Source organism: Gouania willdenowi, chromosome 6 (genome assembly GCF_900634775.1).
Source record: "Gouania willdenowi chromosome 6, fGouWil2.1, whole genome shotgun sequence".
In the NCBI taxonomy this organism is placed as follows: domain Eukaryota; kingdom Metazoa; phylum Chordata; class Actinopteri; order Blenniiformes; family Gobiesocidae; genus Gouania; species Gouania willdenowi.
In genome coordinates this window covers 47,882,749-47,907,823 of record NC_041049.1, presented here as the reverse complement: position 1 = coordinate 47,907,823, position 25,075 = coordinate 47,882,749, and the positions used below count along the sequence as shown (strand labels likewise).

At 36.5% G+C, this 25,075-nt stretch overlaps 2 protein-coding genes across 4 annotated transcripts; both read left to right on the top strand.

Annotated features, from left to right (window-relative positions):
- Positions 1–1,410: 1,410 nt before the first annotated feature.
- Positions 1,411–2,732, top strand: LOC114464252 (golgin subfamily A member 4-like). Its single transcript, XM_028448302.1, has 2 exons — positions 1,411–1,524; positions 2,013–2,732. The coding sequence occupies exons 1-2, from the start codon at positions 1,498–1,500 to the stop codon at positions 2,730–2,732; spliced, it is 747 nt and encodes a 248-aa protein (XP_028304103.1). The 5' UTR covers positions 1,411–1,497.
- Positions 2,733–10,388: 7,656 nt separating this feature from the next.
- On the top strand, positions 10,389–24,807 carry LOC114465104 (putative ATP-dependent RNA helicase DHX57). Of its 3 annotated transcripts, none has more exons than XM_028449891.1 (22): positions 10,389–10,514; positions 12,510–12,641; positions 15,126–15,458; positions 15,549–15,744; positions 15,845–15,966; positions 16,319–16,514; positions 16,616–16,740; positions 17,340–17,473; positions 17,627–17,681; positions 17,765–17,964; positions 18,790–18,906; positions 19,361–19,457; positions 19,598–19,771; positions 19,853–20,053; positions 20,217–20,493; positions 21,084–21,179; positions 21,265–21,348; positions 21,459–21,596; positions 23,006–23,080; positions 23,166–23,291; positions 23,384–23,584; positions 24,596–24,733. In XM_028449891.1, exons 2-22 carry the CDS (start codon positions 12,514–12,516, stop codon positions 24,731–24,733), a joined length of 3,213 nt encoding a protein of 1,070 aa, XP_028305692.1. In that variant the 5' UTR covers positions 10,389–10,514; positions 12,510–12,513. The 3 variants fall into 3 exon arrangements, with proteins under 3 accessions (XP_028305692.1, XP_028305691.1, XP_028305693.1); XM_028449890.1 differs by lacking the exon at positions 10,389–10,514 and adding an exon at positions 11,545–11,627 and having other exon boundaries at positions 24,596–24,807; XM_028449892.1 differs by lacking the exon at positions 10,389–10,514 and adding an exon at positions 11,545–11,627 and having other exon boundaries at positions 15,129–15,458.
- Positions 24,808–25,075: the final 268 nt, after the last annotated feature.

The window sequence follows — 25,075 nt, the reverse complement described above, 5'->3', positions numbered from 1 at the left end:
GGAAGCTGCAGGACAGAGCGGCAGATTAACTCCTTTTTATTTATTAGACGTGATATAGAAAATTATGCAAATTATACATGACTAGCTAAAAAAGTCCATGTACTAAATTCAGGACAATGAGCCACACAAAGTGTAATCACATGCACAAAATGAAAGAAAAATGAACAAAAAAACAAAAAGATAAACTTTCTGGCTCCTAATTCCTACAAAAATACACAAAATGACTCTAAAAACACACTAAATGACATAAAAAATACACATGACAGAGTAAATTAAAACATTATTAAGCATTAACATAAGTTACATGAAGTAATTAGTTATTCGCTTTTCCACAGGCGTTGAAACATCTATGTATGTGAGGTCTATTGGTTGATCAAGGAAGCAAAGCATGTTATTTTATTGATTATATGAGTCGGCTGAATGGCCGATGTTGGATACTTGATTTTAAATCTAATATCTGCCAATACTAATAACATGCCGATATTATCATGCATCTCTAGTTACGTCATTTTTTGACTGAGCTGGTGAAATTATTCTAAAGTCAGGAAATTATGCCACACATTTGCATTTCTCACATTAAAATATCAGGTTATGTTGTAATGTTTTTTAAAACTTGTGTTTGATATATATATAAACCTTTTTTTCTCCCTATTTTACGGTGTGTATGTGTGAGTGTGTAAAATTCCTTATTTAATTTTTTTATTTACTTGCTTTTTATTCCACCTTTATGCAAATAATTCAAGGTTATCATTGCAATGTCTGCCTATTGTCCCTTGAGGGCGCTGTTTATAAACTCAAATCCAAGCATCGCTTCAAACACCTTCGTAAAATAAGTTTATTAATCACCTATTTTATACTGGCTCATTCTTGAAAAGTCTAGTAAAAAAAAGTAACTATATATATATATAGATTGTTACATTTTTAAATTTTCATTTTTTTTCAATACACATGGCATACAATTAATATCAAATAACCTTATCCTATATACTATATAACATCTAGTTCAAATAAAATACTGTACATAAATATGAAAAGATAGCACACTTGTCACGTTGTGCACTAATCCTGGCTACTCTGTGTTTGAAACCAACCCTCACAGCAAAATGTGTAAAATGATGACTGTATTACACTGTATTAATGTGGTTCATTATTTAACAGTTTGTTGTACTTTAAACATACACAGATGAATAAAGCTGTTTATAATTAGGATATGTGTTATAAGGCTAATCTGTGTAACTGCATTATTTTATTATTTTATTTATTTATTTTAAAGGCCTTAAGGAGTCAATGACTGTAATCATCAAAACGTTTGATTTAAAAAATAAACATGTTTTTTTAAAGTTTTAGTTTCATTTGTAAACCTGGGAATGTTTGCTGTTGATGTCATGGTAACGAGTGACCGTTCAACATTTTACTGGCGTCTTTCAGACAAACAACAACACACTGTAAGACACAAATAAGTGAACAAGGAGTGAACAACATCAGGGAGAAAAAAAGATGACAGCAGTGGAGATGGAGCAAGAGGTCTGTGGATTTCTATATCTGTAATCACTTTTTCAGAAGGAAAAACTGTTTTATGATTCATTTTTACATACCTAATATTTTTTTTTACCTGAAGTGAGAGCTTTAAATTTACATTAGATTTCTGATCTAAAAAAACACACTAGCTTCACATCATAGTAAACCATCAACTGTGGTTAATTATTAGGATGAATGTGATTTATTTGATTAAAATGTGAGTAAATTACAGGTGATTGATCACCTGCACTGTTTTATATCACCACATGTGTTCAGAGATCAGAGACACCTGAAGGGAGTCATTATTTAAACTTTTTACTCAGTTTAAAAAAACAAAAACAAAAAACACAAATTATTAGTTTTTAGTGTCTTTACTAACATTGTGTGTTGGAAATACTTCTCAAAAAACATTTAGTTATTGTTTTTTTTAAATTTTTTTAAGTTGTTGAATGTAATGTATAAATAAATGTTTCTATTTGTACATTAAAAAGCAGATGAGGGTGCTGCTTAAAGACAACAATGCTGAGCTGATGGAGGAAGTCCTTTCTTTAAGGAAGGCTCTTCAAAAGCAGAAGGAGAAGACCCAAAAAGTCAACCTGGAGCTCCAGCTCACTGACCTCAACACCAACACAAACATTAATGAGATGAAGATGGATTGGGGGGATATGATGGATCAGGATGACAAGGACAATGAAATCCTGACTTTAAAAAAGGCAAACGAAGCCCTTAGTGAGAAGAACTTTCTACTGGAGAAGACATTGACTGAGAAACAGGAGGAGCTGATCAACATGAAGGAAAAGCTCCCAGAGCACCATGAGAGCAAACTCTCATCAGAGATACAAACTCTGAAATCTGCCCTGCACGTCCAGCACACAGAAGCTGCTGAAGCTTCAAAACAGCTTCAGGACCAGGACATGATGATTGAGAAGTTGAAAACTATTGCTCAGATAAAGATGGCAGAATCTAATGCACACTGGAGCAGAAGGATGGAGGTTCTAAAGCAGCAGGTGCAGGATTCAGAGAAGAACAATGTCTGTATGGACTCCCAGGCTCAGATAAACTACCTCCAGACACAAATCACCTCCCTGGAAGATCTTCTACAGAGCCAAAGCAAGCATGTTGGGCTTTTACAAAGGCAGCTGCTGGACGAAAGACAACATTTAGCAATAACTTTTGAGTCCCACAACAAGGCCATGTATTTACTAATTAATTAATCAATAATATAATGCACACATAAGGACAACTAATTACAATATGTAATTTTTATTAATGCTCAATAATGTTTTAATTAACTCGGTTCTGTAGAGAAATAAAATCCCCTCCAAAAAAAGGTGTGGCTATAACAGTAGCTTCTATTGGGACAAGTGTGGCAATTCATCAGTGGTGAGAAGTAATGAAGTACATTTACTTAAATACATTACTTTATGGGGGATATTTTTACTTTCACTTCACTACATTTGAAAGACAAATATTGTACTTTTTATTTCACGTAGATTACTTTGTTAATAAGTTTTTTTTTTTAAATACAGACTTACTTTTATTTGTGTAATGTTGAGTCTATTAAACAGTATGGTGGACTTACTGCTTACCAAAATAGCGTGGATGCCGATGCAGATAGCCGATAGATGAATAGCAGTTGATTCACAGTTCATCTGTTTCGCCTTCAAAATGGATACCGGAGGTCGTCTCTCAACAGATGTGATCTATTCAGTGAGCTCCCGTGTTTGAGAAGCTAACGATAGCATGGCACAGGAGGTTTAATTCTATGGGTCATGTGCATGTTTTCATCACTTTTATATTTTTTTGTATGGTGTATTTTTCTGTAACGTATGTTTTTTGGAGCCATGTGTATTTGGGTATCTTACTGTTATCTTTTTGTGCATAAATGTTTGCTGTTTTTTATTTTTTAATTTTAATTTTTTTGTAATGTATGTTTTTTGAAGTCATATGCATTTTTGTATAATTATTGCTTTTGTTGCTATAGTAGTGTTATTCAGGAGTAATTTTGTGTATTTTTTGTATAAATATTTAGTTTTGTGTAATTTGAGCCATTTTCATATTTTTGTTATATTTTTCTGTAAATGTATGTTTTTTTTAAGTCGAGTACAGTGCCCGTCGGAAGTATGCATTCATGTGGGAGCATAAGGAGTATATTTGCGGGTGCAATTTTCCTGGTTTAGTCATCATTGTGTTTTTTTAATCTTTCAGTTGTCTTTTTGTGCATGTTTTTTGTTGCCATTGTAGTGTGATTCTGGAGTCATTTGGTGTATTTTTTGTATAAATATTGTTTATTTTTTGTTTTGTTTTACTCATTTAGTTTATTTTTATTATAAATACTGTGTGTGTGTCTCTCCATCCATTTCCTCCGTGTGTTATCTTGCACGCGCGTCTTACACATAATCCGTCGCAGGTTGTTAAGAGAGACACAGAAGTACCACGAAAAATAAATGTTTTGCAGCACCAACTCTCAAAACGGCTCTGTGTGAGTTCAGTATTTTCATCCCGGTGTAGTGCACAAAAGTGCATCAGCCGTGTGTGTGTGTGTGTGTGTTTAAATTGTAGCTGCTAGCATCTTTCTTAGCACATAGAATAATAAAAGAAAAACTCACCCTTGCGTAGAACAAACAATCATAGTGGAGCCGTGTTATTATTATTATTATTATAATTAGTTCAGCCACTGCTTGTTACAGAAAAACTTAACATTGACGCTAAAACATTTAGCAAATATATCTCGAGTCACTGTCAATTAGGGCTGGGCGATATGGCCTTTTATAAATACCGCGATATTTTTAGGCCATGTCACGATACACGATATATATCTCGATATTTTGCATTACCCTTGAATTAACACTTTGATCAAGTTTGATGCACAAAATCACACCAGTATGATGATTCTATATGTCTACATTAAAACATTCTTGATCATACTGCATTAATATATGCCAATTTTAAACTTTCATGCAAAAAAGGGGATATCACAACTAAGTCAAAGTTGACATAACTGTATTTATTAAACAGTGAGTGGCTCAAACATAAAATTGTCAACAGAAAGTGCACGTTCTGTGCAAAACTGTCACAGAGACATTTCAAAACAAGACATTAGTGCAGCATGCAACTCACATGGCATTTCAAAACACAAAATTAAAGTGCACTTTTTGCAGTGATTAAAGTGAAAAAAAATGATTTGACTGAAAAGAAATTGGCAAGCCCAACCCACATGGTATGCATTATATAGTGATTTAACAGTAGCCCACTACATCCAAAGTGCTTTTCCGACTCAAGCGGCTGCCACATAGGCACCTGCACACACCTATAAAACAGAATGACAATCATCAACAATCATCATAGTTTTATCGTACTAATTGAAATTGGTCTCAAAAAGGCCCTTAAGAATATGGTCAAACCATTTAGGTTTCAATAATTTCAAGAAAGGTTTTACCTAGCTTATTTAAGAAATAATTGTCCACATAGGATTCCAGTGCACATTTTATTTAAACCTCACAAAAACAGACTACAGTAAACATTTTATTTTGGACCCCAAACAGCTGCAAACATGGCAAAACTTCAGAAGTCACTTTTTCTTTTTAGCCACAAAGCCAAATGTCTCAAGCATGTGTAGACAGGTATGACGCGTGTGTATTTGACATCGACAATCTAGAAATAGCACTTCGATCCTCGGCCATGGCAGTAACTAGTTTTACTAGGGGCTGGGCTAGAGTAAACGAAAGATCGTGTTCAGCTATGAAAGCACATATGCGCACTTTTTGGTTGCACACACGATCAGCCATGGAAATGGGGGCCTCGGCTGTTACTGTAACGGCACCAGGCAGAGAGGAGGTATGTTTCAGCGCTCGAACAGCAGCCTTGTGTTTAGCATCTGCAGCATGCCGTGCTAACACTTTCTTGCCATTGCCGCCATACGGGATTTTTTTATGACAAATAACGCACATACACACACCTGACAATGTCATCTTTTTGCACCATGTGCGAAACAGCTTTCCATCATCCCCCGCTTCGTCTAACCAAGCCCATCTCCATTTGTTTTTTAACTTCCCGTCAATTTGACCAGTGTCAGTACCCTCTTCCGCAAACAACGACTCCATGCTGTCATTACGCTCAGTCAAGTTACCTGGGAAGGTTTTATGAACTAAGCATGCTGAATCCAAACAACAAAGAGAAACGCGCCCCGCAATAATCTACCGTAAACCATAAGGTAGAATAGCGAAATGTCTACTGCTACACTGAAGATTATACATTCAACTGGTTATACTGCCGCTAGCCTAGGCTAGCGGCAGTATAAAGAGTGCCGCTAGCATAAGAAGAGTCTTCTTCCTCTTCTTATGCGGTGTAATCGTAATAATAATATTCCTCTTCTTATGCGGTGTAATCGTAATAATAATATTGTTGTAATAATAATAATAATGTAACGGACTGGGTCCTATGTTTATGTTGTTCTACTTGTTGTGTATTCAATGATTCACTAATGTTGAGATGTCCCATGGCTTTGAATGCACCATCGTTACGTACAGCTTTCCCTACCAATGAGTATCTTTGTTTACGGGAGTTCTAAGTGGTGATTGACTGGGAGGCTGGGGAGAGTCGGGGGTGAGTTTGGAGGGAGTAAGACGGTACCTGCGCTCTGTTGTTTGTTGGCGTCGACTACGCCCCACAGTAGTCGGGTTTCAACGTACGTCATTAAAGACTACAAAACTTGGATTACGGCTGGAGGCTCGTCATTACAATAATAATTTTCCGTCTCATAATTTTAATTTGACGGAATTCCGTCACCCTGACGGAAAACTTTAATCCCTGACTTTTTGTACATAATGCCACTACAATATTTTAAAAACAAAGAGTGCCCTTTTGTGCATGTTGTCATTAAGATGACATTTCAAAACAACACTAAATTTAAGTGCACCTTTTGTGCATAATGCCACTAAGATATTTAAAAAAAAAAAAAAAAGTCCGCGAGTTTAACGGTATGGTCATTTTCAACACCGCACAGACTACAAGCTGCGATATATCGAGTATATTCGATATATCGCCCAGCCCTACTGTCAATCTTTACTTCATACAAAACTACAGTACGCCAGTTAAGTCAACTATTCATCAGCATGCATGGCTATGCTGTACAGAGAAAGTTGGTCACACAAGTGCCACGACTGGATAAGTTTGTGTAGAGCCCTGATGATAAAAATAGTAATAGTAATAATAGTAATGGTTATAATAATAATAATAATAATAATAATAGCAATAACAAAGTAATATAATAAGAATCTAGTAACAATAATATGATAAAAACAATAAAAAGTATTAAATAATGATATGGTAATATGATGATAATATAGCAATGCTAATAATACAATGATAATAAAAAATATGATAATATAGCAATGCTAATAATACAATGAAAATACCAGTAACTATAATACAAAATATTAATAATCAAAAAGGAGTTTAAAAATATAATGATCATTATAATAATGCCAATAACATTAATACAGTAGTACAATTATATAATAATAATAATAATAATAATAATGGCAATAACAAAATAGCAAAGAGAATCCAGTAACTGAAATACAATAATAAAAACAATAAACATAAAATAATAAGGTAATATTAATAATAATACAATGACAATACCAGTAACTATAAGATAAAATAAAAAAAGAATAATTTAAGAATAACAATAACAACAGTAATAGTACAATTAGATATAGATATAATATTAATAGTGAAAGTAGTAATAGTAATGGTTATAAAAATAATAGCAATAACATATAATGACAATCCAGTAACTATAATAAAATAATAAATATTAAAATAAAACAGCGTGTACGATTTCCCCGGTTTAATTCTATGGGATATGAACATGATAAATGTGTTTGTTGTTGTTGTTTTTTAACTCACTTTTATATTTTTTTTGTTTGGTGTATTTTTCTGTAATGTATGTTTTTTGGAGTCAATATGTGTATTTGTGTATCTTTCTGTTTTAGTATATTTAAATAAATAAATACGTATATGTTTGAGACGCTGATAACCAAACTCCATAGACATTGTAGCGCCAATCAGAAAAACAACCAAACTGCGCAAAACAAAACGTAAAGCTCCAAACTACATGAGCGAGTAAGTAAATTAAAGTATTATGTACAATTCGGCTGTCTTTTTTTAAAAAACAAAAATATTTGTTTACCTTCGAACCGAGTGGTCAGAGCTTAGCTTCCATGCACGGCACCACAGAGAATCCGCAGTTTTCCAGATGGAGAATTGAACAGGTTGAGGTCAATATCGACTCTAGTGAAACAGCGCGTTATTGAACAACAGTTACATGGTTTAAACAATGGGAAACGTGTCTGCAGAAGACTCACCAGTGGCTGACGGTTTCAAATCATCTATTCAGAGAGCTCCCGTGTTTGAGACGCTAACAATAGCATGGCACAGGATGAAGTGGCGTCTGCAGTGTCTCACACACACGAACATCAGTGACTAACATCAGGCCCAATAATGCTTGGCTGTGTGCACACGTGACTCTTGCTCGTGTGAGGAAATAGATATAGATGGTGCTCTAGCGCCCCCTCACACCCTGAGGTCAAAAGCTGAATGGGTTTCATTTCGGGGCCGTCCAGAAGTGAAATAATATTAAAATAAACATTTTGAAATGACCAAATGACTCCAAAATAACAGATACACGCAATCGGGGTATTTGGAACCCGTCGACCGAGTTTCAGGTCCAACTGGCACCGTGTCGGGGAGATATTTGCTCCACACACACACACACGCACACACACCCCCACACACACACGCACACACACAAACACACGCACACACACACACACACACACACACACACACACACACACACACACACACACACACACACGCACACACACACACACACACACACACACACAGACAGACCTCCCTTGAATTATAGTATAGATGCTTTGCACCTGGAAATACAGAGAACATATCATGTTCTCCTCCTTATCGTATTCTCATAGGTGTCATCTTCAGGCTGTGCTTAAACATAAAAAAATGAAGTTATTTTTCAACTAGTTTACTATAGATAACACTAAGGCTTACAGATGATTTAAACAGGAAGTAGTCAAAAGAAGGTATTTTATTGTATTAATATTTAATTAAAATTAGAAACGTTATAAACATGTTATTCTATTAGAAACATCACAACCAGAAACCATCAAAACTACATTTTTCCCAAAATATTACTATTATTCATTCATATGCTAAAAGCCTGTTGTTTAATTGGCAGATATTATGATTATTTTCAATATAAATGTATTTTTAAGAGGTGTGTCTTATTTTATTTTGGACAGTATCTTTGTTAGGCAGGTAGGCCTGTCTGTGTCTGTCTGTGCTACACCTGTCAGGTAAAGACACCTGAGCCAAAGAGACAAACAGTTAGAAAGAAGCTGCTGGTTCACTCGCTAAGCTTTTTTTTTTTTAAAAAAACAGAAATTTAATCGTAAGATATTTACTTACCTTGTGCATGAATTCTCGAGCAACTTTACGCTCCATCGTTAAACGAGTCGAGAGAAAGAAGTTCGCTTCAGCCTGACTCTACCCGTGTGTCAAGTTAGCGAAAGACATCCACCACTTCCGGAGGTGGCGGGAGTTATTTTACTACTCATAGAGTTTTTACATAAATATATTGTAATAAAAATCACAGTTATGTCATTATGTATAGGTAAAAACTATTGTTTACACAATTGATATTTCTTTCATAATTCCAAGCATTCTTGTGCGCTCTACTTTAAAAATGCACTCTTATTTTGAAAGACAGTCATTTCCGGAACGGATTTTGGTACATAGACTAGGGAAGGAAACTTTAATAACAACAGAAGCCACAAAAATGTAATAATCTGATCCGAGGTGCAAATTTTTCACAATCATGATGTCAGCATGTACAATAATTAGAAACCATTTTTGTCATTATTACTTTTTGTTGTTGTTGTCTTCGTGTATTATTCTGCCCTTTCGTGTATTTTTGCAGTTGCACTGTAAATTCTAGTTTTTGGTTGTTGTTGCCTTTTTTTCTTCATCAAAGTCATTATTTTGTGTATATTTGTTGTTTTTCGAAATATTTTTGAGTGTTTTTCGAATAATTTTCTGTGTTCTGAATGTCCTTTTGAGTGTTTTTTGGAGTTGTGTTGTATATATTTGCTGTCATTTTGCATGTTTTTGTTATTTTGTGTGTGTTTGGAGTCAATTTTGTTCTCTGTTTGGGCATTTTGGAGTCATATTTTTGGTCTTTTTGTGTACCCTTTGAAGTCTTTTTTGTGTATTTTTGTAGTCATTTTGTGTGTTTTTGGAGTCATTTTAAACCAAATTAAACCAAGGGCCACCAGTTCCCCATTCCTGAGAAAACTTACATTATTGCTCATTCATTACACATTTTTTATAAATGAAATATGAATTATTTGTATTGCAGATGATGCAGTATTTTGTGTGATGTGTTGGTGATTAGTTCCACTCCTTACTTTTATCATAGCGGTTAGTAAAGGAGTGCTGGTTCAACTTTAGTAGGCTTAACTGTATGTTCTGATAAACTACATATTTACACTTTAATTAATATGTAGTTCATCAAAATGACTTGATTTTATTTCTTTCGTGTCATATGGGTATAGCCTCACAGCTTCAGCTAGGTAGACTTCTACAAAAACCTCATTTAAACAAGATGAAGAAAGTCTGCAGTATTTAAACGGCAGCTTTAATAAACCACTCTTCTCGATGTAGCCTTTAGCTAGCAGCTTTTGTTACCATGGTTACCCATGGCCAGGGCAGGTGTCGGGCTGCGCATGCGCGACAACAGTGAAACGTCACTTCGAATTCGAACCGAGTTACCACTTAAAAGCAAGACTACTTCGAACAAGACTCTAAAATAATCATAGTTACCACTTAAAAGCAAGACTGCTTCGAACAAGACTCTAAAATAATCATAGTTACCACTTAAAAGCAAGACTACTTCTAGAACGGTAAGACACTTCAATAATCATTATTATTATTATTATTATTATTATTATTATTATTATTATTATTATTATTATTAGCGTATCTACAGCCATTAACGTGTATTCTTTTTACTTTTAAAAAAAAAGATAATTCAAAGCAATACTTACTGTATACAATACTTATTAACACATTTTTGAACCATATTAATTTTGGCCTTAACTACTTCAAAAAAATAAAAAAAAAACAGATAAGCTAGCTTCTATGGTGAGGAATACAGATATTTAAAAAACACAAAATTGAGAACAGATACAAATGAAAGGTGCGTTATAGTTCAGGGTGTCGGAATATGTTGTGTTATATATATTTGTTGTCATTTTGCATGTTTTTGTTATTTTTGAGTCTGTTTGGAGCCAATTTCGTTCTCTTTTTGGGCATTTTGGAGTCATATTTTTGGTCTTTTTGTGTACCCTTTGTAGTCATTTTCGTGTATTTTTGTAGTCATTTTGTGTGTTTTTGGAGTCATTTTAAACCAAATTAAACCAAGGGCCACCAGTTCCCCATTTCTGAGAAAATTTACATTATTGCTCGTTGGTCATTCATTACACATTTTTTATAAATGAAATATGAATTATTTGTATTGCAGATGATGTGGTATTTTGTGTGATGTGTTGGCGATTAGTTCCACTCCTTACTTTTATCATAGCGGTTAGTAAAGGAGTGCTGGTTCAACTTTAGTAGGCTTAACTGTATGTTCTGATAAACTACATGTTTACACTTTAATTAATATGTAGTTCATCACAATGACTTGATTTTATTTCTTTCGTGTCATATGGGTATAGCCTCACAGCTTCAGCTAGGTAGACTTCTACAAAAACCTCATTTAAACAAGATGAAGAAAGTCTGCAGTATTTAAACGGCAGCTTTAATAAACCACTCTTCTCGATGTAGCCTTTAGCTAGCAGCTTTTGTTACCATGGTTACCCATGGCCAGGGCAGGTGTCGGCCTGCGCATGCGCGTCAACAGTGAAACGTCACTTCGAATTCGAACCGAGTTACCACTTAAAAGCAAGACTGCTTCTAAACAAGACTCTAAAATAATCATAGTTACCATTGAAAGCAAGACTACTTCTAGAACGGTAAGACACTTCAATAATCATTATTATTATTATTATTATTATTATTATTATTATTATTATTATTATTATTATTATTATTATTGTTATTATTATTATTATTATTATTATTATTATTATTATTATTATTATTATTATTATCGTATCTAAAGCCATTAACGTGTATTCTTTTTACTTTTAAAAAAAAAGATAATTCAAAGCAAGACTTACTGTATACAATACTTATTAACACATTTTTGAACCATATTAATTTTGGCCTTAACTACTTCAAAAAAATAAAAAAAACAGATAAGCTAGCTTCTATGGTGAGGAATACAGATATTTAAAAAACACAAAATTGAGAACAGATACAAATGAAAGGTGCATTTCAGTTCAGGGTGTCGGAATATGGAACAATCTAAATTATGACCTCAGTTATTAAGCTCCCTTAAAGACACAGACAACCTGACTCCAAGAAATTCACAAAAAAAAAAAAAACACAGAAAATGACTCCAACAACCCACAAAAATAGCAATAAATACACTGAAAATAACTCAAAAAACACACGAAAAATAAGGAATTGCCAAATACACAGAAAAAGAGTCAAAAAAAAAACACACAAAATAACTACTTTTAATTTGGTATTACAAAATGCAGTTTTAGCACATTTGGGCTGTTTTACTTCTTAACTTTTCTTCCGTGAAAGCCTGTAAACAGAGATTAAATGAAACTGTTCGTTTCTCATTCTTTCTCACAGGTTTACTGTAAAGACACAAAGCTGATTTTATGAGTATATTCTGTTCAGCTATTTTAGGAAGCTTAGTAATGTGTTGGAGGTTTTCAATGCATCTAGAATAAAATTCAATATTGTTGGTCATTTTAATTATTATTTTTTTTATTTTGCAGAGAAATGGATACAAAAAGAAGTGTTGGAAAGCCAGACAAAGGAGGAGGTGGAGGAGGAAGAGATGTTTTTCTCTGGGACGATAAAAATGATTTCAGTTTAGATTTTGGATTTGGACCAGCTTGCTCCATCAGGTACGTTTTCTACTCTTGTCAAACTCAAGGCCAAGGGCCAAATACGGCCTTTCAGACCATCCAATTCGGCCCACAGGAGAAAGGGAAAATGACAGAGAAAACATGAATTATTGTGTAAATTACCAATTTATTCAGTTGCAAATTGTTGTTGAAAGAACAAACTTTTTCCCAAATCCTGCAATTTTCATTTAAATGATTACACAAAATCTCCCCAAATTAAATAAAAAAAAAATGGTCTAAAAATCAAAGGTAATTTTAAGTATTTGTCACTTATTGCTAAGATAATGTTGATTGAGTGCTAACTTGGGCACATTAATGAAGAAATTGTTCATTTTTTCCACCTAAAACGTGCGCCCCACTTGTGATCGAACTGGTCTGTATTTGTCCCGTGAACTTAAATGAGTTTGACACTCCTGCTTTACTCAGTAACACTTTAAAATAATACCAACATGTCCAGGGTGACCATATCATGATTTCCAAAAAAGAGGACACTTGGTCCGACCTCAGCATTCTCAAATTACTCAATGTTTTTTTTAAATTTAAATTTAAATTTTTATCTATTTTGTAACGGCAAAATGCAATATAATAGATAAATAAGTTGTTATTGTTTATAAGGTTCAAAAATGCATTTCTCTCTTTTTTTTTACAAAGAATTTACAAAATGACAGAAGTCAATCACCTTTATTATGCATTATAACAATTGGTCTTTGATCTCCTGAAATCTCACGTATACCTTCTTAACAATGAGAAACATCTCCTCCTAGAAATTAAAAAAAATAAAGAAAAAAAAAAACTCAAGGCTTACAGAACAGTAAATAATCAATAAAAGGGACATATTGTACCCATTTCACCTTTTAAAAGTTTCCTGTGGTCTAAATGACATATCTGTGTTGGGGTTTGGTCAAAACGTAACATAAATCAAGCAACGGGGGAGGTTTAATACCATGTATAATCCAGCTCTTTCAGAGCGCTCCGTTTTGAGGGGTGTGTCCCTTGAGTATCAAAGACTTCCCCCTCCCCCTGCCCTCTCTTCTGCGGGGTGGCACACACTAAAGGTAAACGCAACTGAAGTGACTAGATTACATTCAAAATCAATGTAAATGATGCAAATTCAAGAAGTCCTGCATAACCTAATCGCTCAAAGTTAAAAAAAAATTGAACTTTTCAAGTGACTTCAAGCAACAACTCCACCGTCCTCCACTGCCTGTAGAGCAGAGGCAGCAGCCCCTCTCTCCAGCTACGGCGAGACGGCTGGGGCAAAATTAAAGCGGTTAACTTTTTGAATAAGCCTACATTCTGAGTGAACTCATTCTTTAGTAACTCCGTAAGTTGATCATTTAAACCTTAAAAGCGGCGATTTTAATGATAAGTGCCGTAAACATATGGCCGAAAAGAAGTGATCAGCCCTCTCTCTCCCCTGTCACACACACATTACATCAGCCTGTCTCGGGACAACAGATGGAGAGTAGCCGTTGGCTACAATATGGCATATTTACATTTTTTTGAATGTTCATTTATATGTACTGTCCTTACTTAAATAAAGAAATAAATTAAAAAAAAAAAAAACCAAAAAAAAAACACACACAGTTCCCTGGTCATCACGTCACTGGAGCAATAAAGCGACCAAAAAGCACCACTATGTTCAAGCGAGAAAAACAATGGCGGACTTTGGCAAAAGTTTTTATCAGGTTGGGGGTGGAGTTACCAGCGGAGGGGAGGGTATTTACTTTCGCGATTCAACTTGTGACGTCACAAAGTTAGAAAATTTGAAACTGGGCACTTTCCTCTGTGTTGTAATACTTACACAGACCACAAAGAAAGGACTGGATGGATTTATTTCATATTTTGTGTGCCGAGTGACAATCAAGTTACTTCATATGTGTTCAAAAAGAGAGCAAAAGTGAATTTTTCATCATATGTCCCCTTTAAATAAACACCTTAATAAAATAACTGAGAAAATGTACATCACATGGTCCCATGCTGACTAAGTTTCTCCCAGTGGCTCCTTAGTTTTCAAATCCCTCTTTGAACTTCCATTGTGGTTTTCCTGGTGACATTTTTAATTAATCTTACAAGTATTTGGTCTCTTTCCATCCATCTCAGACTTTAGTCTCTCTATTTTTTCCTCGTGTGCAATGATTTTGTCAAAACAAAGCGGCATCTTTTATGATTCAGTCACGTGTGAGTAAAATCACTGTAATGACATGATACTGGCTGTAAAGAGCAACTCATTAGCTTTCAGAAAAGGCTGGAATTTCTTAGAGCAAATATTAGCGGAGTTACGGCCATTGAAATTAACATGTTCCCCTAAATGCGTTCAGGTCCTTGGGAAACCCTGATATTTTTATGAGTTTGTAAAATCCGGCCGTACGGTCCGGACAAGACGTGAAAAGAGGACGTTTCCGGGTAGATCCGGATGTATGGTCACCCAAAACATGTCTGCAGTTTCTCCTACATGTTCTTCTTTGTCTCTGTATTTCTCAGCAGACCTGCTCAAAATGAGCAAAGCACCAGCCAAGGTGGAGACAGAGACGCAGGTCAAGATTGGGGAACCACAAATACAGATCATGATCAAAACAGAGATCATGACAGAGATGGAAACAGAGATAAAGACAGAAGGAGAGAGGAGAAAAGTGGTCACAAAGCTCTTCCTTTGTCCTTGACCACCAGCTCAAGGGATGTCAAGTCATGTAATGACATTCCACTAGAGTCCCGCAACCTGCCCTTACAGAGGATCCTCATGACTAAAGAGAAGCAGGAGGAACTGAAGGAGTTGCTCCAGGATCTACAAAGTGGGGAATTTGATGACCCCAATGAGTAAGCACACAGTCCTAAATATACAATAATGTGGTTTCTGGTGGAGAAAAATGACAATTTTTAACTCACGCTTTGCTTGTTTTGTGTTAGAGAGTCTGATTCCGATTCCTCAGAGGGAGAGGAGTATGATGGGGAAGGACTGTTTTGGCCGGAGGACAAAGCTGATGTATGTGAGAATGACAGTTATATCAGTGTGAGGAAGAAGATGGTCAGCAAGCACAACCACAACCTCACCAACATTCTGTCAGAAAACAGCAAGCTGTGCCAGCAGTTCCAGAGGAAACAGGTAAATATGTGACATATCAATTATCTTTCCTCACATCCTATACATCTGATTGTGTTCATCTGACCCTGACTGCCTTGCTTTCTTCCTGTTGTCACCTCAGTCATCCAGGCACTATATGTCCATGCTGGTTCAGAGGAAGAACCTCCCGGCTTGGCAGGAAAGGGAAAATATTTTAGATCTGCTGGACCAGAGTCAAGTGCTGGTGGTCAGCGGGATGACAGGGTGAGTCAGATAGAGCCCTAGAGAATTCCAAACTGAAATGGTGTTATCCTTTGAAATGTTTTATCAGGGTTCTTACCAGGAATTATTCATAGCATTTCCATGTGCACTCCTGGAAGTCCCTTTTGTGTCCAAGTGTGCAACAATTAATATGATGGTACCGACTAAAAAAGGAAAAAACAGAAAATTCCCCATATGCACTGTAGGAGATCACAAAAACAGCCCCTACGCTTAACAGTGCTGCGAGAACCCTGGTTTTACCTTATTAAATACTAAAAATGTTGTTTAAAAAAACCCAAAACAAAACGTGACGGTGCTTTTAACTTTTGTGGCTATTTCCTGCTTTTTTCTGTAGTTGTGGAAAAACGACTCAGATTCCTCAATTCATCCTGGATGCCTCCCTAAGAGGGCCTGCTGGGCAGGTGGCCAACATTGTCTGCACCCAGCCAAGACGGATCTCTGCCATCTCCGTGGCTCAGAGGGTAGCACAGGAGCGCGCAGAGTCACTGGGAGACTCTGTGGGCTACCAGATCCGCCTGGAGAGCGTCAAGGTACAGATACTGATACAGCTCACACATTCCGCCACACCTAGTGTTCTCTGAACTCTAATGAACTCTAATGAAGTCTGTCTCTCTCTGTCACTTTCTACTAGACGTCAGCTACGAGATTACTGTACTGCACCACAGGTGTGCTGCTGAGGAGGCTGGAGGGAGATGCCGACCTCAAAGGTGTCACACACGTCATCGTGGATGAAGTGCATGAGCGCACAGAAGAGAGGTAGGATGAGATCTCACACTTAAAGGAAGTGCAAGACAGATATTGTTTACTATAAACTATAAGTATAGTTTATAAACTATAAGTATCGTTTATAGTAGACAATTCAGAGATTTTCAGAGACCCGCTATTGCGCTACTGAAAAAACTTCAAAACAAGAGCCCTATTTACAAATGAACGAATGAAAGACGAGAAGAGATGCTTTTATTTTGATAAGGGGATGTTGACTTTGAGCTTGAAGCTGGTCCCAGGACAATTTTACATTGTGCTCTCAATGCATCATGGGATGGTTGAGTATGAGTAGTATGCCCATTGTGCATACTTATAAAATGTTACGATTTAGTATACATCCGGGTATTTCTTGCGTACTCAATCTTTCCATACTATCTAATGTGAACACACTACATACTCATTTTGACGTCAGACTTAGTATGAGTAGTACGTTAGTATATGATTTCGAACACAGCCATATATTAAAAAAATTAAGATTTAAATTCAAGGAATTTTTGTTCAGAAGGGTCAAGACGAGATTAATAAAAATGTAAAAACCAGCTGATTCTCATTTTCTGTTTCTAAAGCTTTGTTTTCCCATTTTGTCTCAGTGATTTCCTGCTTTTGGTGCTCAAAGACTTGATCGTGCAGAGACCAGACATGAAGATCATCCTCATGAGTGCCACTCTGAATGCTGAGCTTTTCTCAGAGTATTTCTCCAAGTGTCCAACCATCCACATACCAGGTAATCATCCCAGTACACACACACACACACACACACACACACACACACACACACACACACACACACACACACACACACACACACACACACACACACACACACACACTCTATCAGGAGATGTTTGATAGTTTTGTAACGAGTCTGTCGTTCCAGGGCAAACCTTCCCCGTGGATCAGTTTTTTCTAGAAGACGCCATCGCTGAAACCAGGTATGTGTGTTATTCTTGTTTATTAGATGACTAAGTGAAATCAGTGTCTCCTTAATGCTTGACATGTTTACATGTCTGTGTAGCTACGTCATCGAGGGGAGCAGCCTTTATAAGCGGAAACACAATTCATCTCGCATCTATGGGCCAGGATACAAAGGTGGGCCCAGGAATGCCATGGATTACGTGTTTGACGACTCTGAGTCTTTTGACAAAACGGATTTTGTCAAAGACTCGATTCCCGACCAGGATCTTTGCCTGCAGGAACTTTTCATCAGATACAGCGGTACGTGAGAACATATTGAAAAAGGCTGATCTCAGCCAGGGTTGGAGTCCATTATGAGAGTCATTGTGTAATTGATAATTAATTACAATTATGATGTAATTATAATTCTGTTTGTAATTTAAAAAATGTGTTGCCATCATAATCATAATTAAATTGTAATTGAGTTCAGATAATTGTAATTGGCATGGAAATTCTATAAAAACTGCCGATTACAATTTATTTAAACGCAAACCTGGAGAACCATGTTACATTAACAATTTTTAAAACATACCAAGTTTTACCTCTACCTGTCAGTGAATCTTGAGGATCATTTTACCATTTAAATACTTTTATACTGACACAAAAAAGGCTCAGATGTCCTCACCAAAACCATGAGTACCAATATTTTCATTGATTAGGTACTAGTCTAACGAGGTAACCAGAGATGAAAAACTAATCGGATGATGGTTAATATTTTTTTGTGCATTTTACAACTGGTTTAAGACATGGGTCAAAACAGACCCGTTATCATAAGGGATGCTAACAGAAAGCTAACACAAGAGGAAGGTTTAGTTTTATGGGGTTATTTATTTCAGGCTCAGTAAATTTTATGAATTGTAATAGAACTTTAGTAACAGATTAAGTAATACTTTTCATTTTAATTGTAACTGGGAAAAAATGCCAGTCGTCAAAATCATAATTGAGTTTCTGAACATGGATAATTGAAGACGTAATTGTAGTTTAAAATTGTAATCGACCCCAAACCTGATTAGCTACTGATGATGGGTTTCTTCTTCTGAGTTTATTCAGACCAAGTGATGGGATGTTTTTTTTTGGTTTATGTAGATGTTAGTGCACCTGTGCTCAAAACAATTGCTGCGATGGACCTGGATAAGATAAACATGGACCTGGTGGAACGACTGCTGGAGTGGATTGTAGAAGGAAACCACAAATATCCTCCAGGTAGGAACAATCTCTGCCTGGTTTCACTTACACAGCTATTCTTTTCTTTTTTCTACATTTATTGTTATTCTATGATCTTCTCACTAAGCATCAACATTAGAAGAAGAGCTCTGGGTTATAATTGAGTATTTAGTGATGTAAACATTTTTAAATCTAAGTAGAAGACTTGTTTTTCTCTACTGTGTATGACTGAGAGGGAGATTTTTAATCATACTATTGTTGATTGAAAGTTTTTATTCCTGATTTAATTTTTTTTTTTCCTGCTTATTTTAATGTTCGTTTTGATTTTTAAACTGTTGAATGTTTTCTGTTGCACTTTTTAATCATGTAAAGCACAATAATTCCCTTGCAAATGTAATGCACTATACAAATAAATTTGCCTTGCATTGCCTTGTCTCAGATGTATAGATTTAGTCACTTCCTGTTATTTTAACATTCTATAATGTGGTTGCAGGTGCAGTGTTGGTGTTTATGCCCGGCATGGCTGAGATCAGAATGCTTTATGAGAGGCTTCAAGCTAACACAACGTTCAACCACAAGGGGTCATCCAGGTCTGATTGATTGTTTGTTTTTATCGATTTTACAAAGAAACTTCTCAGCTTCTTCTGCTTCCTCAACAGTTTTTTAGGTTTTTTTCATGCTGAAAAAAACATTTGTGTGTGATGGATGCTTATTGTGACTGTGTTGTCAGATGTGTGGTGTATCCTCTGCATTCATCGCTCTCCAATGAAGAGCAGAAGGCCATTTTCAGCCGCCCTCCAGACGGTGTCACAAAAATTATAATCTCCACGAACATCGCAGAGACGTCGGTTACCATCGACGACGTGGTGTATGTGATCGATTCTGGAAAAATGAAAGAGAAAACGTAAGCGTGTGTTTTGTCAGCCTGATATCAAATGAGCTTGATTTGGGACGCGCTCTGATGCATTTTGTGTTTTGCTCGTAGGTACGATGCCTCCAAATGCATGGAGAGCCTGGAGGACTCGTGGGTTTCTCGGGCCAACGCGATGCAGAGGAAAGGTCGAGCTGGCCGCGTGGCCTCGGGCGTCTGCTTTCACCTGTTCACCAGCCACTGCTTCAAGCACCAGCTGGCTGAGCAACAGCTGCCTGAGATCCAGAGAGTTCCCCTGGAGCAGCTCTGCCTTAGGTACCTCCATCTGCCTCATGTTTTATTTCTGTTTATGTACATAATAGAAACCTTGCTTTTATTTTCATTTGTGGACACATTTTCTGAGGTAGAAGTGGATTTAATCTCCCACTATCTTGGTTTTTGGTTCTCCAGCTGCTTTCACATCTCCTCTCCTCAACAGGATTAAGATCCTGGACCTATTTGCTGAGAAGACCCTGGAGTCGGTCTTCTCTCAAATCATCGAACCCCCGGATCTGGAAAGCCTGGAGGCAGCCAGTCAGCAGCTCCAGGACCTGGGAGCGCTGACAGCAGATGAGAAGCTGACCCCGCTGGGTTACCACCTGGCCAGCCTGCCCGTCGACGTCCGCATCGGGAAACTTATGCTCTTTGGCTCCATGTTCCGCTGCCTCGACCCTGCGCTCACCATCGCTGCCAGCCTGGCCTCTAAATCACCATTTGTAAGAGTTCTTACCACTGATAAGTGTTTCTAAAGCTTAATTTTGTTATTTTCCCAGCCAGACATTTTATTGACATTTTTTATTTTCATGCTGCTTTTTTTTTAAAGAATTATTTTGTTTAAATGCATATTATGGCATTGGCTTTGAATGTTGTGTGTCTTTCACAGTTGGGGTCAATTATAATTGTAATTGCGTAATTGATAATGACAATTCTGGTGTAATTGGAAACTACATGAGATCATTATTTAAACCCTTTGGTCCTGTGTGGGCTGTTTTCAAGCGCTATATCTATAAAAGTTTGTAAAAATGTAATTTTACTTTTGTAATTGAGAAATGAATTGTAATTGACTTTCAGGAGAAAATTAATGATTGAAATTGGAAAAAATGTTTGTCACTGTAATCATTAATTTAATTGTAATTGAACATGGATGATTGAACGTAATGTAATGGATGTAATTGACCACAGCCCTGGTGTCTTTGATATACTGTATATTTAAGATTTATTTATTTATGTATTATTTGTTCACTAAATTAGTTTCCTTGTCCTAGAAAATTGATTTAAAAACCTTTATATATTCGTTCACCTTCAGGTGTCTCCTTGGAATAAACGAGAGGAAGCCAATATGAAGAGACGTGCATTCGCGGTGGGCAATAGCGACCATCTAACTTTGCTACAGGCTTATAAGGTATGAAGGTTTCACCAACAGAAATGTTCCAAGATACAACCATCCTGCTTGGATGCTTAATGTGATGAATGATGCTCTTGTGCAGGGATGGTGCTCTGCTGCAAAGAAGGGGGCGAGGGCTTCCTATGCCTACTGCAGGGAGAACTTCCTGTCCTCGCGTGTTTTAGAGGTCAGTTTGCTGAATTTACTTACAAAGAGTGTTTCATGATGTTGGTATGACACAGTGTTGAATTGAGAGTTGAAGCTCCTACAGTGTGAGAACTGTTGCTTCCTGTGCAGGAGATTGCCAGCCTGAAGAGACAGTTTGCTGAGCTGCTGTCTGACATCGGCTTCTGCAGGGAGGGACTGAGAGCCAGAGCCATCGAGCGCGCCTCGACACATGGCGCAGATGGAGTCCTGAAGGCTACGGGTCCTGAGGTTGGACACACACACATGCACGCACATACACACGGGTTGGGATCAATTATAATTGTTATCAGGTAATTGGCAACTAATTGAAATGAGGACGTGTTTGTAATTTAAAAATCTGTTGCTGTTGTAATCCTAATTGAACTGTCATCGTTTGGTTTTCATCACGTGATTATGATGACGCGCAAAGGGGACGTAATTTCAGATAAATGTCAGGAAGTAAAAATGGAAAATACGCCTATGAAGGAAAGCGTTGCAAAGAGTCAATATTGAACTGATTTAGGTCCAGTTTCAAGACAAAGATACAACATCGAGGCTGTTGATATCACAAACTATCTGGTCTTTCAGAAATCGCACTACACCAAACAGCAGATGAAAGCTTATAAAAGTATGGAGGAATGTAACTTTTTTGTGAGTGGGTGGGTCCACAACCTCAGTACCAAACGGCTCCACAATGATTATCATTTGGTCTTCACCAGGGTGAAGTTTGTTCTTCTATTATTTTATGTGTTAAGATGCTAGCAGCTAGCAGTAACAGCTATAATGTAAACAAACATGTAAAACATCTCAACGACAACGTTAGCCTGACAGTCAAGGATACAAGAGGTTTGTTTGTCACATACATATATACTACTACTGAATAGTACTTTATGACATGTAGTGAAATAGCATTAGGGTGTTCAGCTTTTACTGTGCACAGTGTGCGGGGGTGAAAGAAGTCCAAATGAAATTAGCGGTGTTAACTTAATAATCATTACTTAGTAAATGAGTATTTAATGACAACCTAATGCAATATAAACACACGCTAACATACCTCTGACCAAGTGGTCACTACAGACACGAGCATCAGCAGACTCTGCTTAATTTCATTTGAACTTTAGTAATTGAGAATGTAATTGTAATTGACTTTCAGGGTGAAAAAAATAAATGTAATATTGTAATTTGAAAAAATGCTGGTCTTCGTAATTATAATTGAACATGGGCTGCACAATTATGGCCAAAAAGATAATCATGATTATTTTGATCAATATTGTAATCACAATTAGAATCACAATTATTTATCATATTTGGTAAAAAAAATATTACACTACTTTAAAACAATATGTACATTTTGCAGTGCAATATGAAGCTTTAAATAAAAATTATCATAAAAAATACTTAAAAAATATAACCCAATGTGCCAAAGGCTAAGCTTTAAATAATCATGGCAACCAAAATTGTGATTGCGATTAAAAATCGATGAATTGTGCATCCCTAAATTAAACATGGATAATTAAAGACGTAATTGTAATTGAAAAATGTGATTGATCCCAACCCTGACACACACACACACACACACACACACACACACACTCATAATCTAACCATCTGGCCTTCATCATGAACCACATCCTGAACAGTTCTGTTTATTTTTCCAGGCTAACCTGAACTCTGAAAACATCAGTCTGATGTCGGCCATGCTCTGCGCTGCGCTCTATCCCAACGTGATCCAGGTGCCTTTACAGTCGTTTTAAATCTAAAATGTGAAACATCCAAAGCTCAAGTTGAACTAAAAAGGCTTGCATTGTCCTTCTCCAGGTTCAAACTCCTGAGGAGTACTACAGCGATGGCGAGTTGAAGAAGCTGCCCAAAGCCAGCGAGCTCCGCTTCTTGACCAAGAGTGACGGCTATGTGCACGTGCACCCGTCCTCTGTCAACCACAATGTGAGGCCTAAAAAGCAAACACATCATATGTATATTACAAAGCACAGCTGTAAATGCAAAACAAACCTGCTTTTGTTTTGTTTGCTCCACAGACTCGTCTCTACGAGAGCCCGTTCCTGGTTTACCTCGAGAAGGTGAAAACCAGACGTGTGTTTATCAGGGACTGCAGCATGACGTCCGTGTTCCCGCTGCTGCTGTTCGGGGGCAGCCAGATCAACGTGGAGCTGCACAACGGAGAGTTTGTCCTCTCTCTGGATGATGGATGGATTAAATTTGCTGCTCCCTCATATCAGGTCAGTGTCAAGATGCAAAGAGTTCTCCCTAACACCTACATAGGAAGGTACGGAGCCCCAGACAAGAAAATAAATAAAATACTTAATTTTTTTACAAAAAAAACACTACTTTGTGTTTCGAAGTATAATGTACACACAATAGTACCGTAATTTGTGGCCATGTAATAGTAATTAATAATATCTGAAGGATATTGTTATGTAGTAGAGGTGTCCATTGCCATGAATCTGACAATATGATATGATTCACAAATTGCATGTCACAATATGATCTATCTTGATACTAAGATATAGATCGTGATATCAATACTATATATATAATTTTTTTTTTTTGCGAGAACAAGTAAATGTTAATTAACTGTAATTCAAGTACCAATATCAAAAACAAATAGTACGTTTATCAAACGGTCAACTTACAGTTTTAAAAACAGTTTAACTTTGCCTTCTAGAACAGATTCTGATTCTGTTCAGTTTTTCAAAAAGTCACCATACATCTATAAAAGTGCCCAGTATGTTTCATGAAAATAAAGTGCAATCAACGCCCAAGCTACAATGCATTGAGGAGTGAAGTAGTTTAACAAGGTCTGATGTGGTTCACTGACACCTGGTGACCAGGCATTTATGTGCTATGCATATGTTAGCACAATTATGTTTTTTAGCAATATATCACTTTATTTTGTAGTATTTGCATCACTTTTTTTTATTTAGACATATTGTTCATTTGTTCATTGTTTGATCTGGTCCACATTAACAACATCTGCCGTTGCTGCAGCAACTAGCCACGCTAACTACTGGCAATATACTTAATATTATTGATTAGTATTTCATGCACGTGTTGTAGAATTAGTGATTCATGTGCATGTCATAGCTAATTCTGGGCCACAATTAATGAATTTATTTTATTACCGTGTCATGTCTGGGACTTCATAAGAAAGCGTACAATGACCACTGAAGTGTTGGAGAATATTTATACTGTTACTATATGATTTATTTCTGTGTTTTTCTGTGACCAAGGTGGCCGCGCTAGTGAAGGAGCTGCGTTGGGAACTGGATGAGCTGCTGGAGGATAAGATCAGGAATCCTAACATAGATCTGTGTCCCCGCGAGTCTCGCATCATCCAGATGATCGTCCACCTCATCACCACACAGTAGATGGACACATGGAGCTGTGACGCTTTTCTTATCTGAAAAGCTTGTTCCCTCAATATGAATAATAAAGCAAACCAAAAGGCCAAACGCTGCACTTTAAATGACTTTTAAAAGACATTTGACTTAAGCTGGTACTGAGACACAATCATAAATTTACAGGATTTCTTTCCTTCATTTTTTTTTGAATTGTAGGCTTTATAAATTCTACCTTCTGGTGAAATGACTATGCAGAAAAGCTTCCTGCTACAAAGCACTTTCTTTACAACATATTTAGTTTTTAGATGCTTCACTGAAAGCAGCTAACGTTGGTTCTGCTGCAGTAAATCTGACAGAATGTACCCGGGA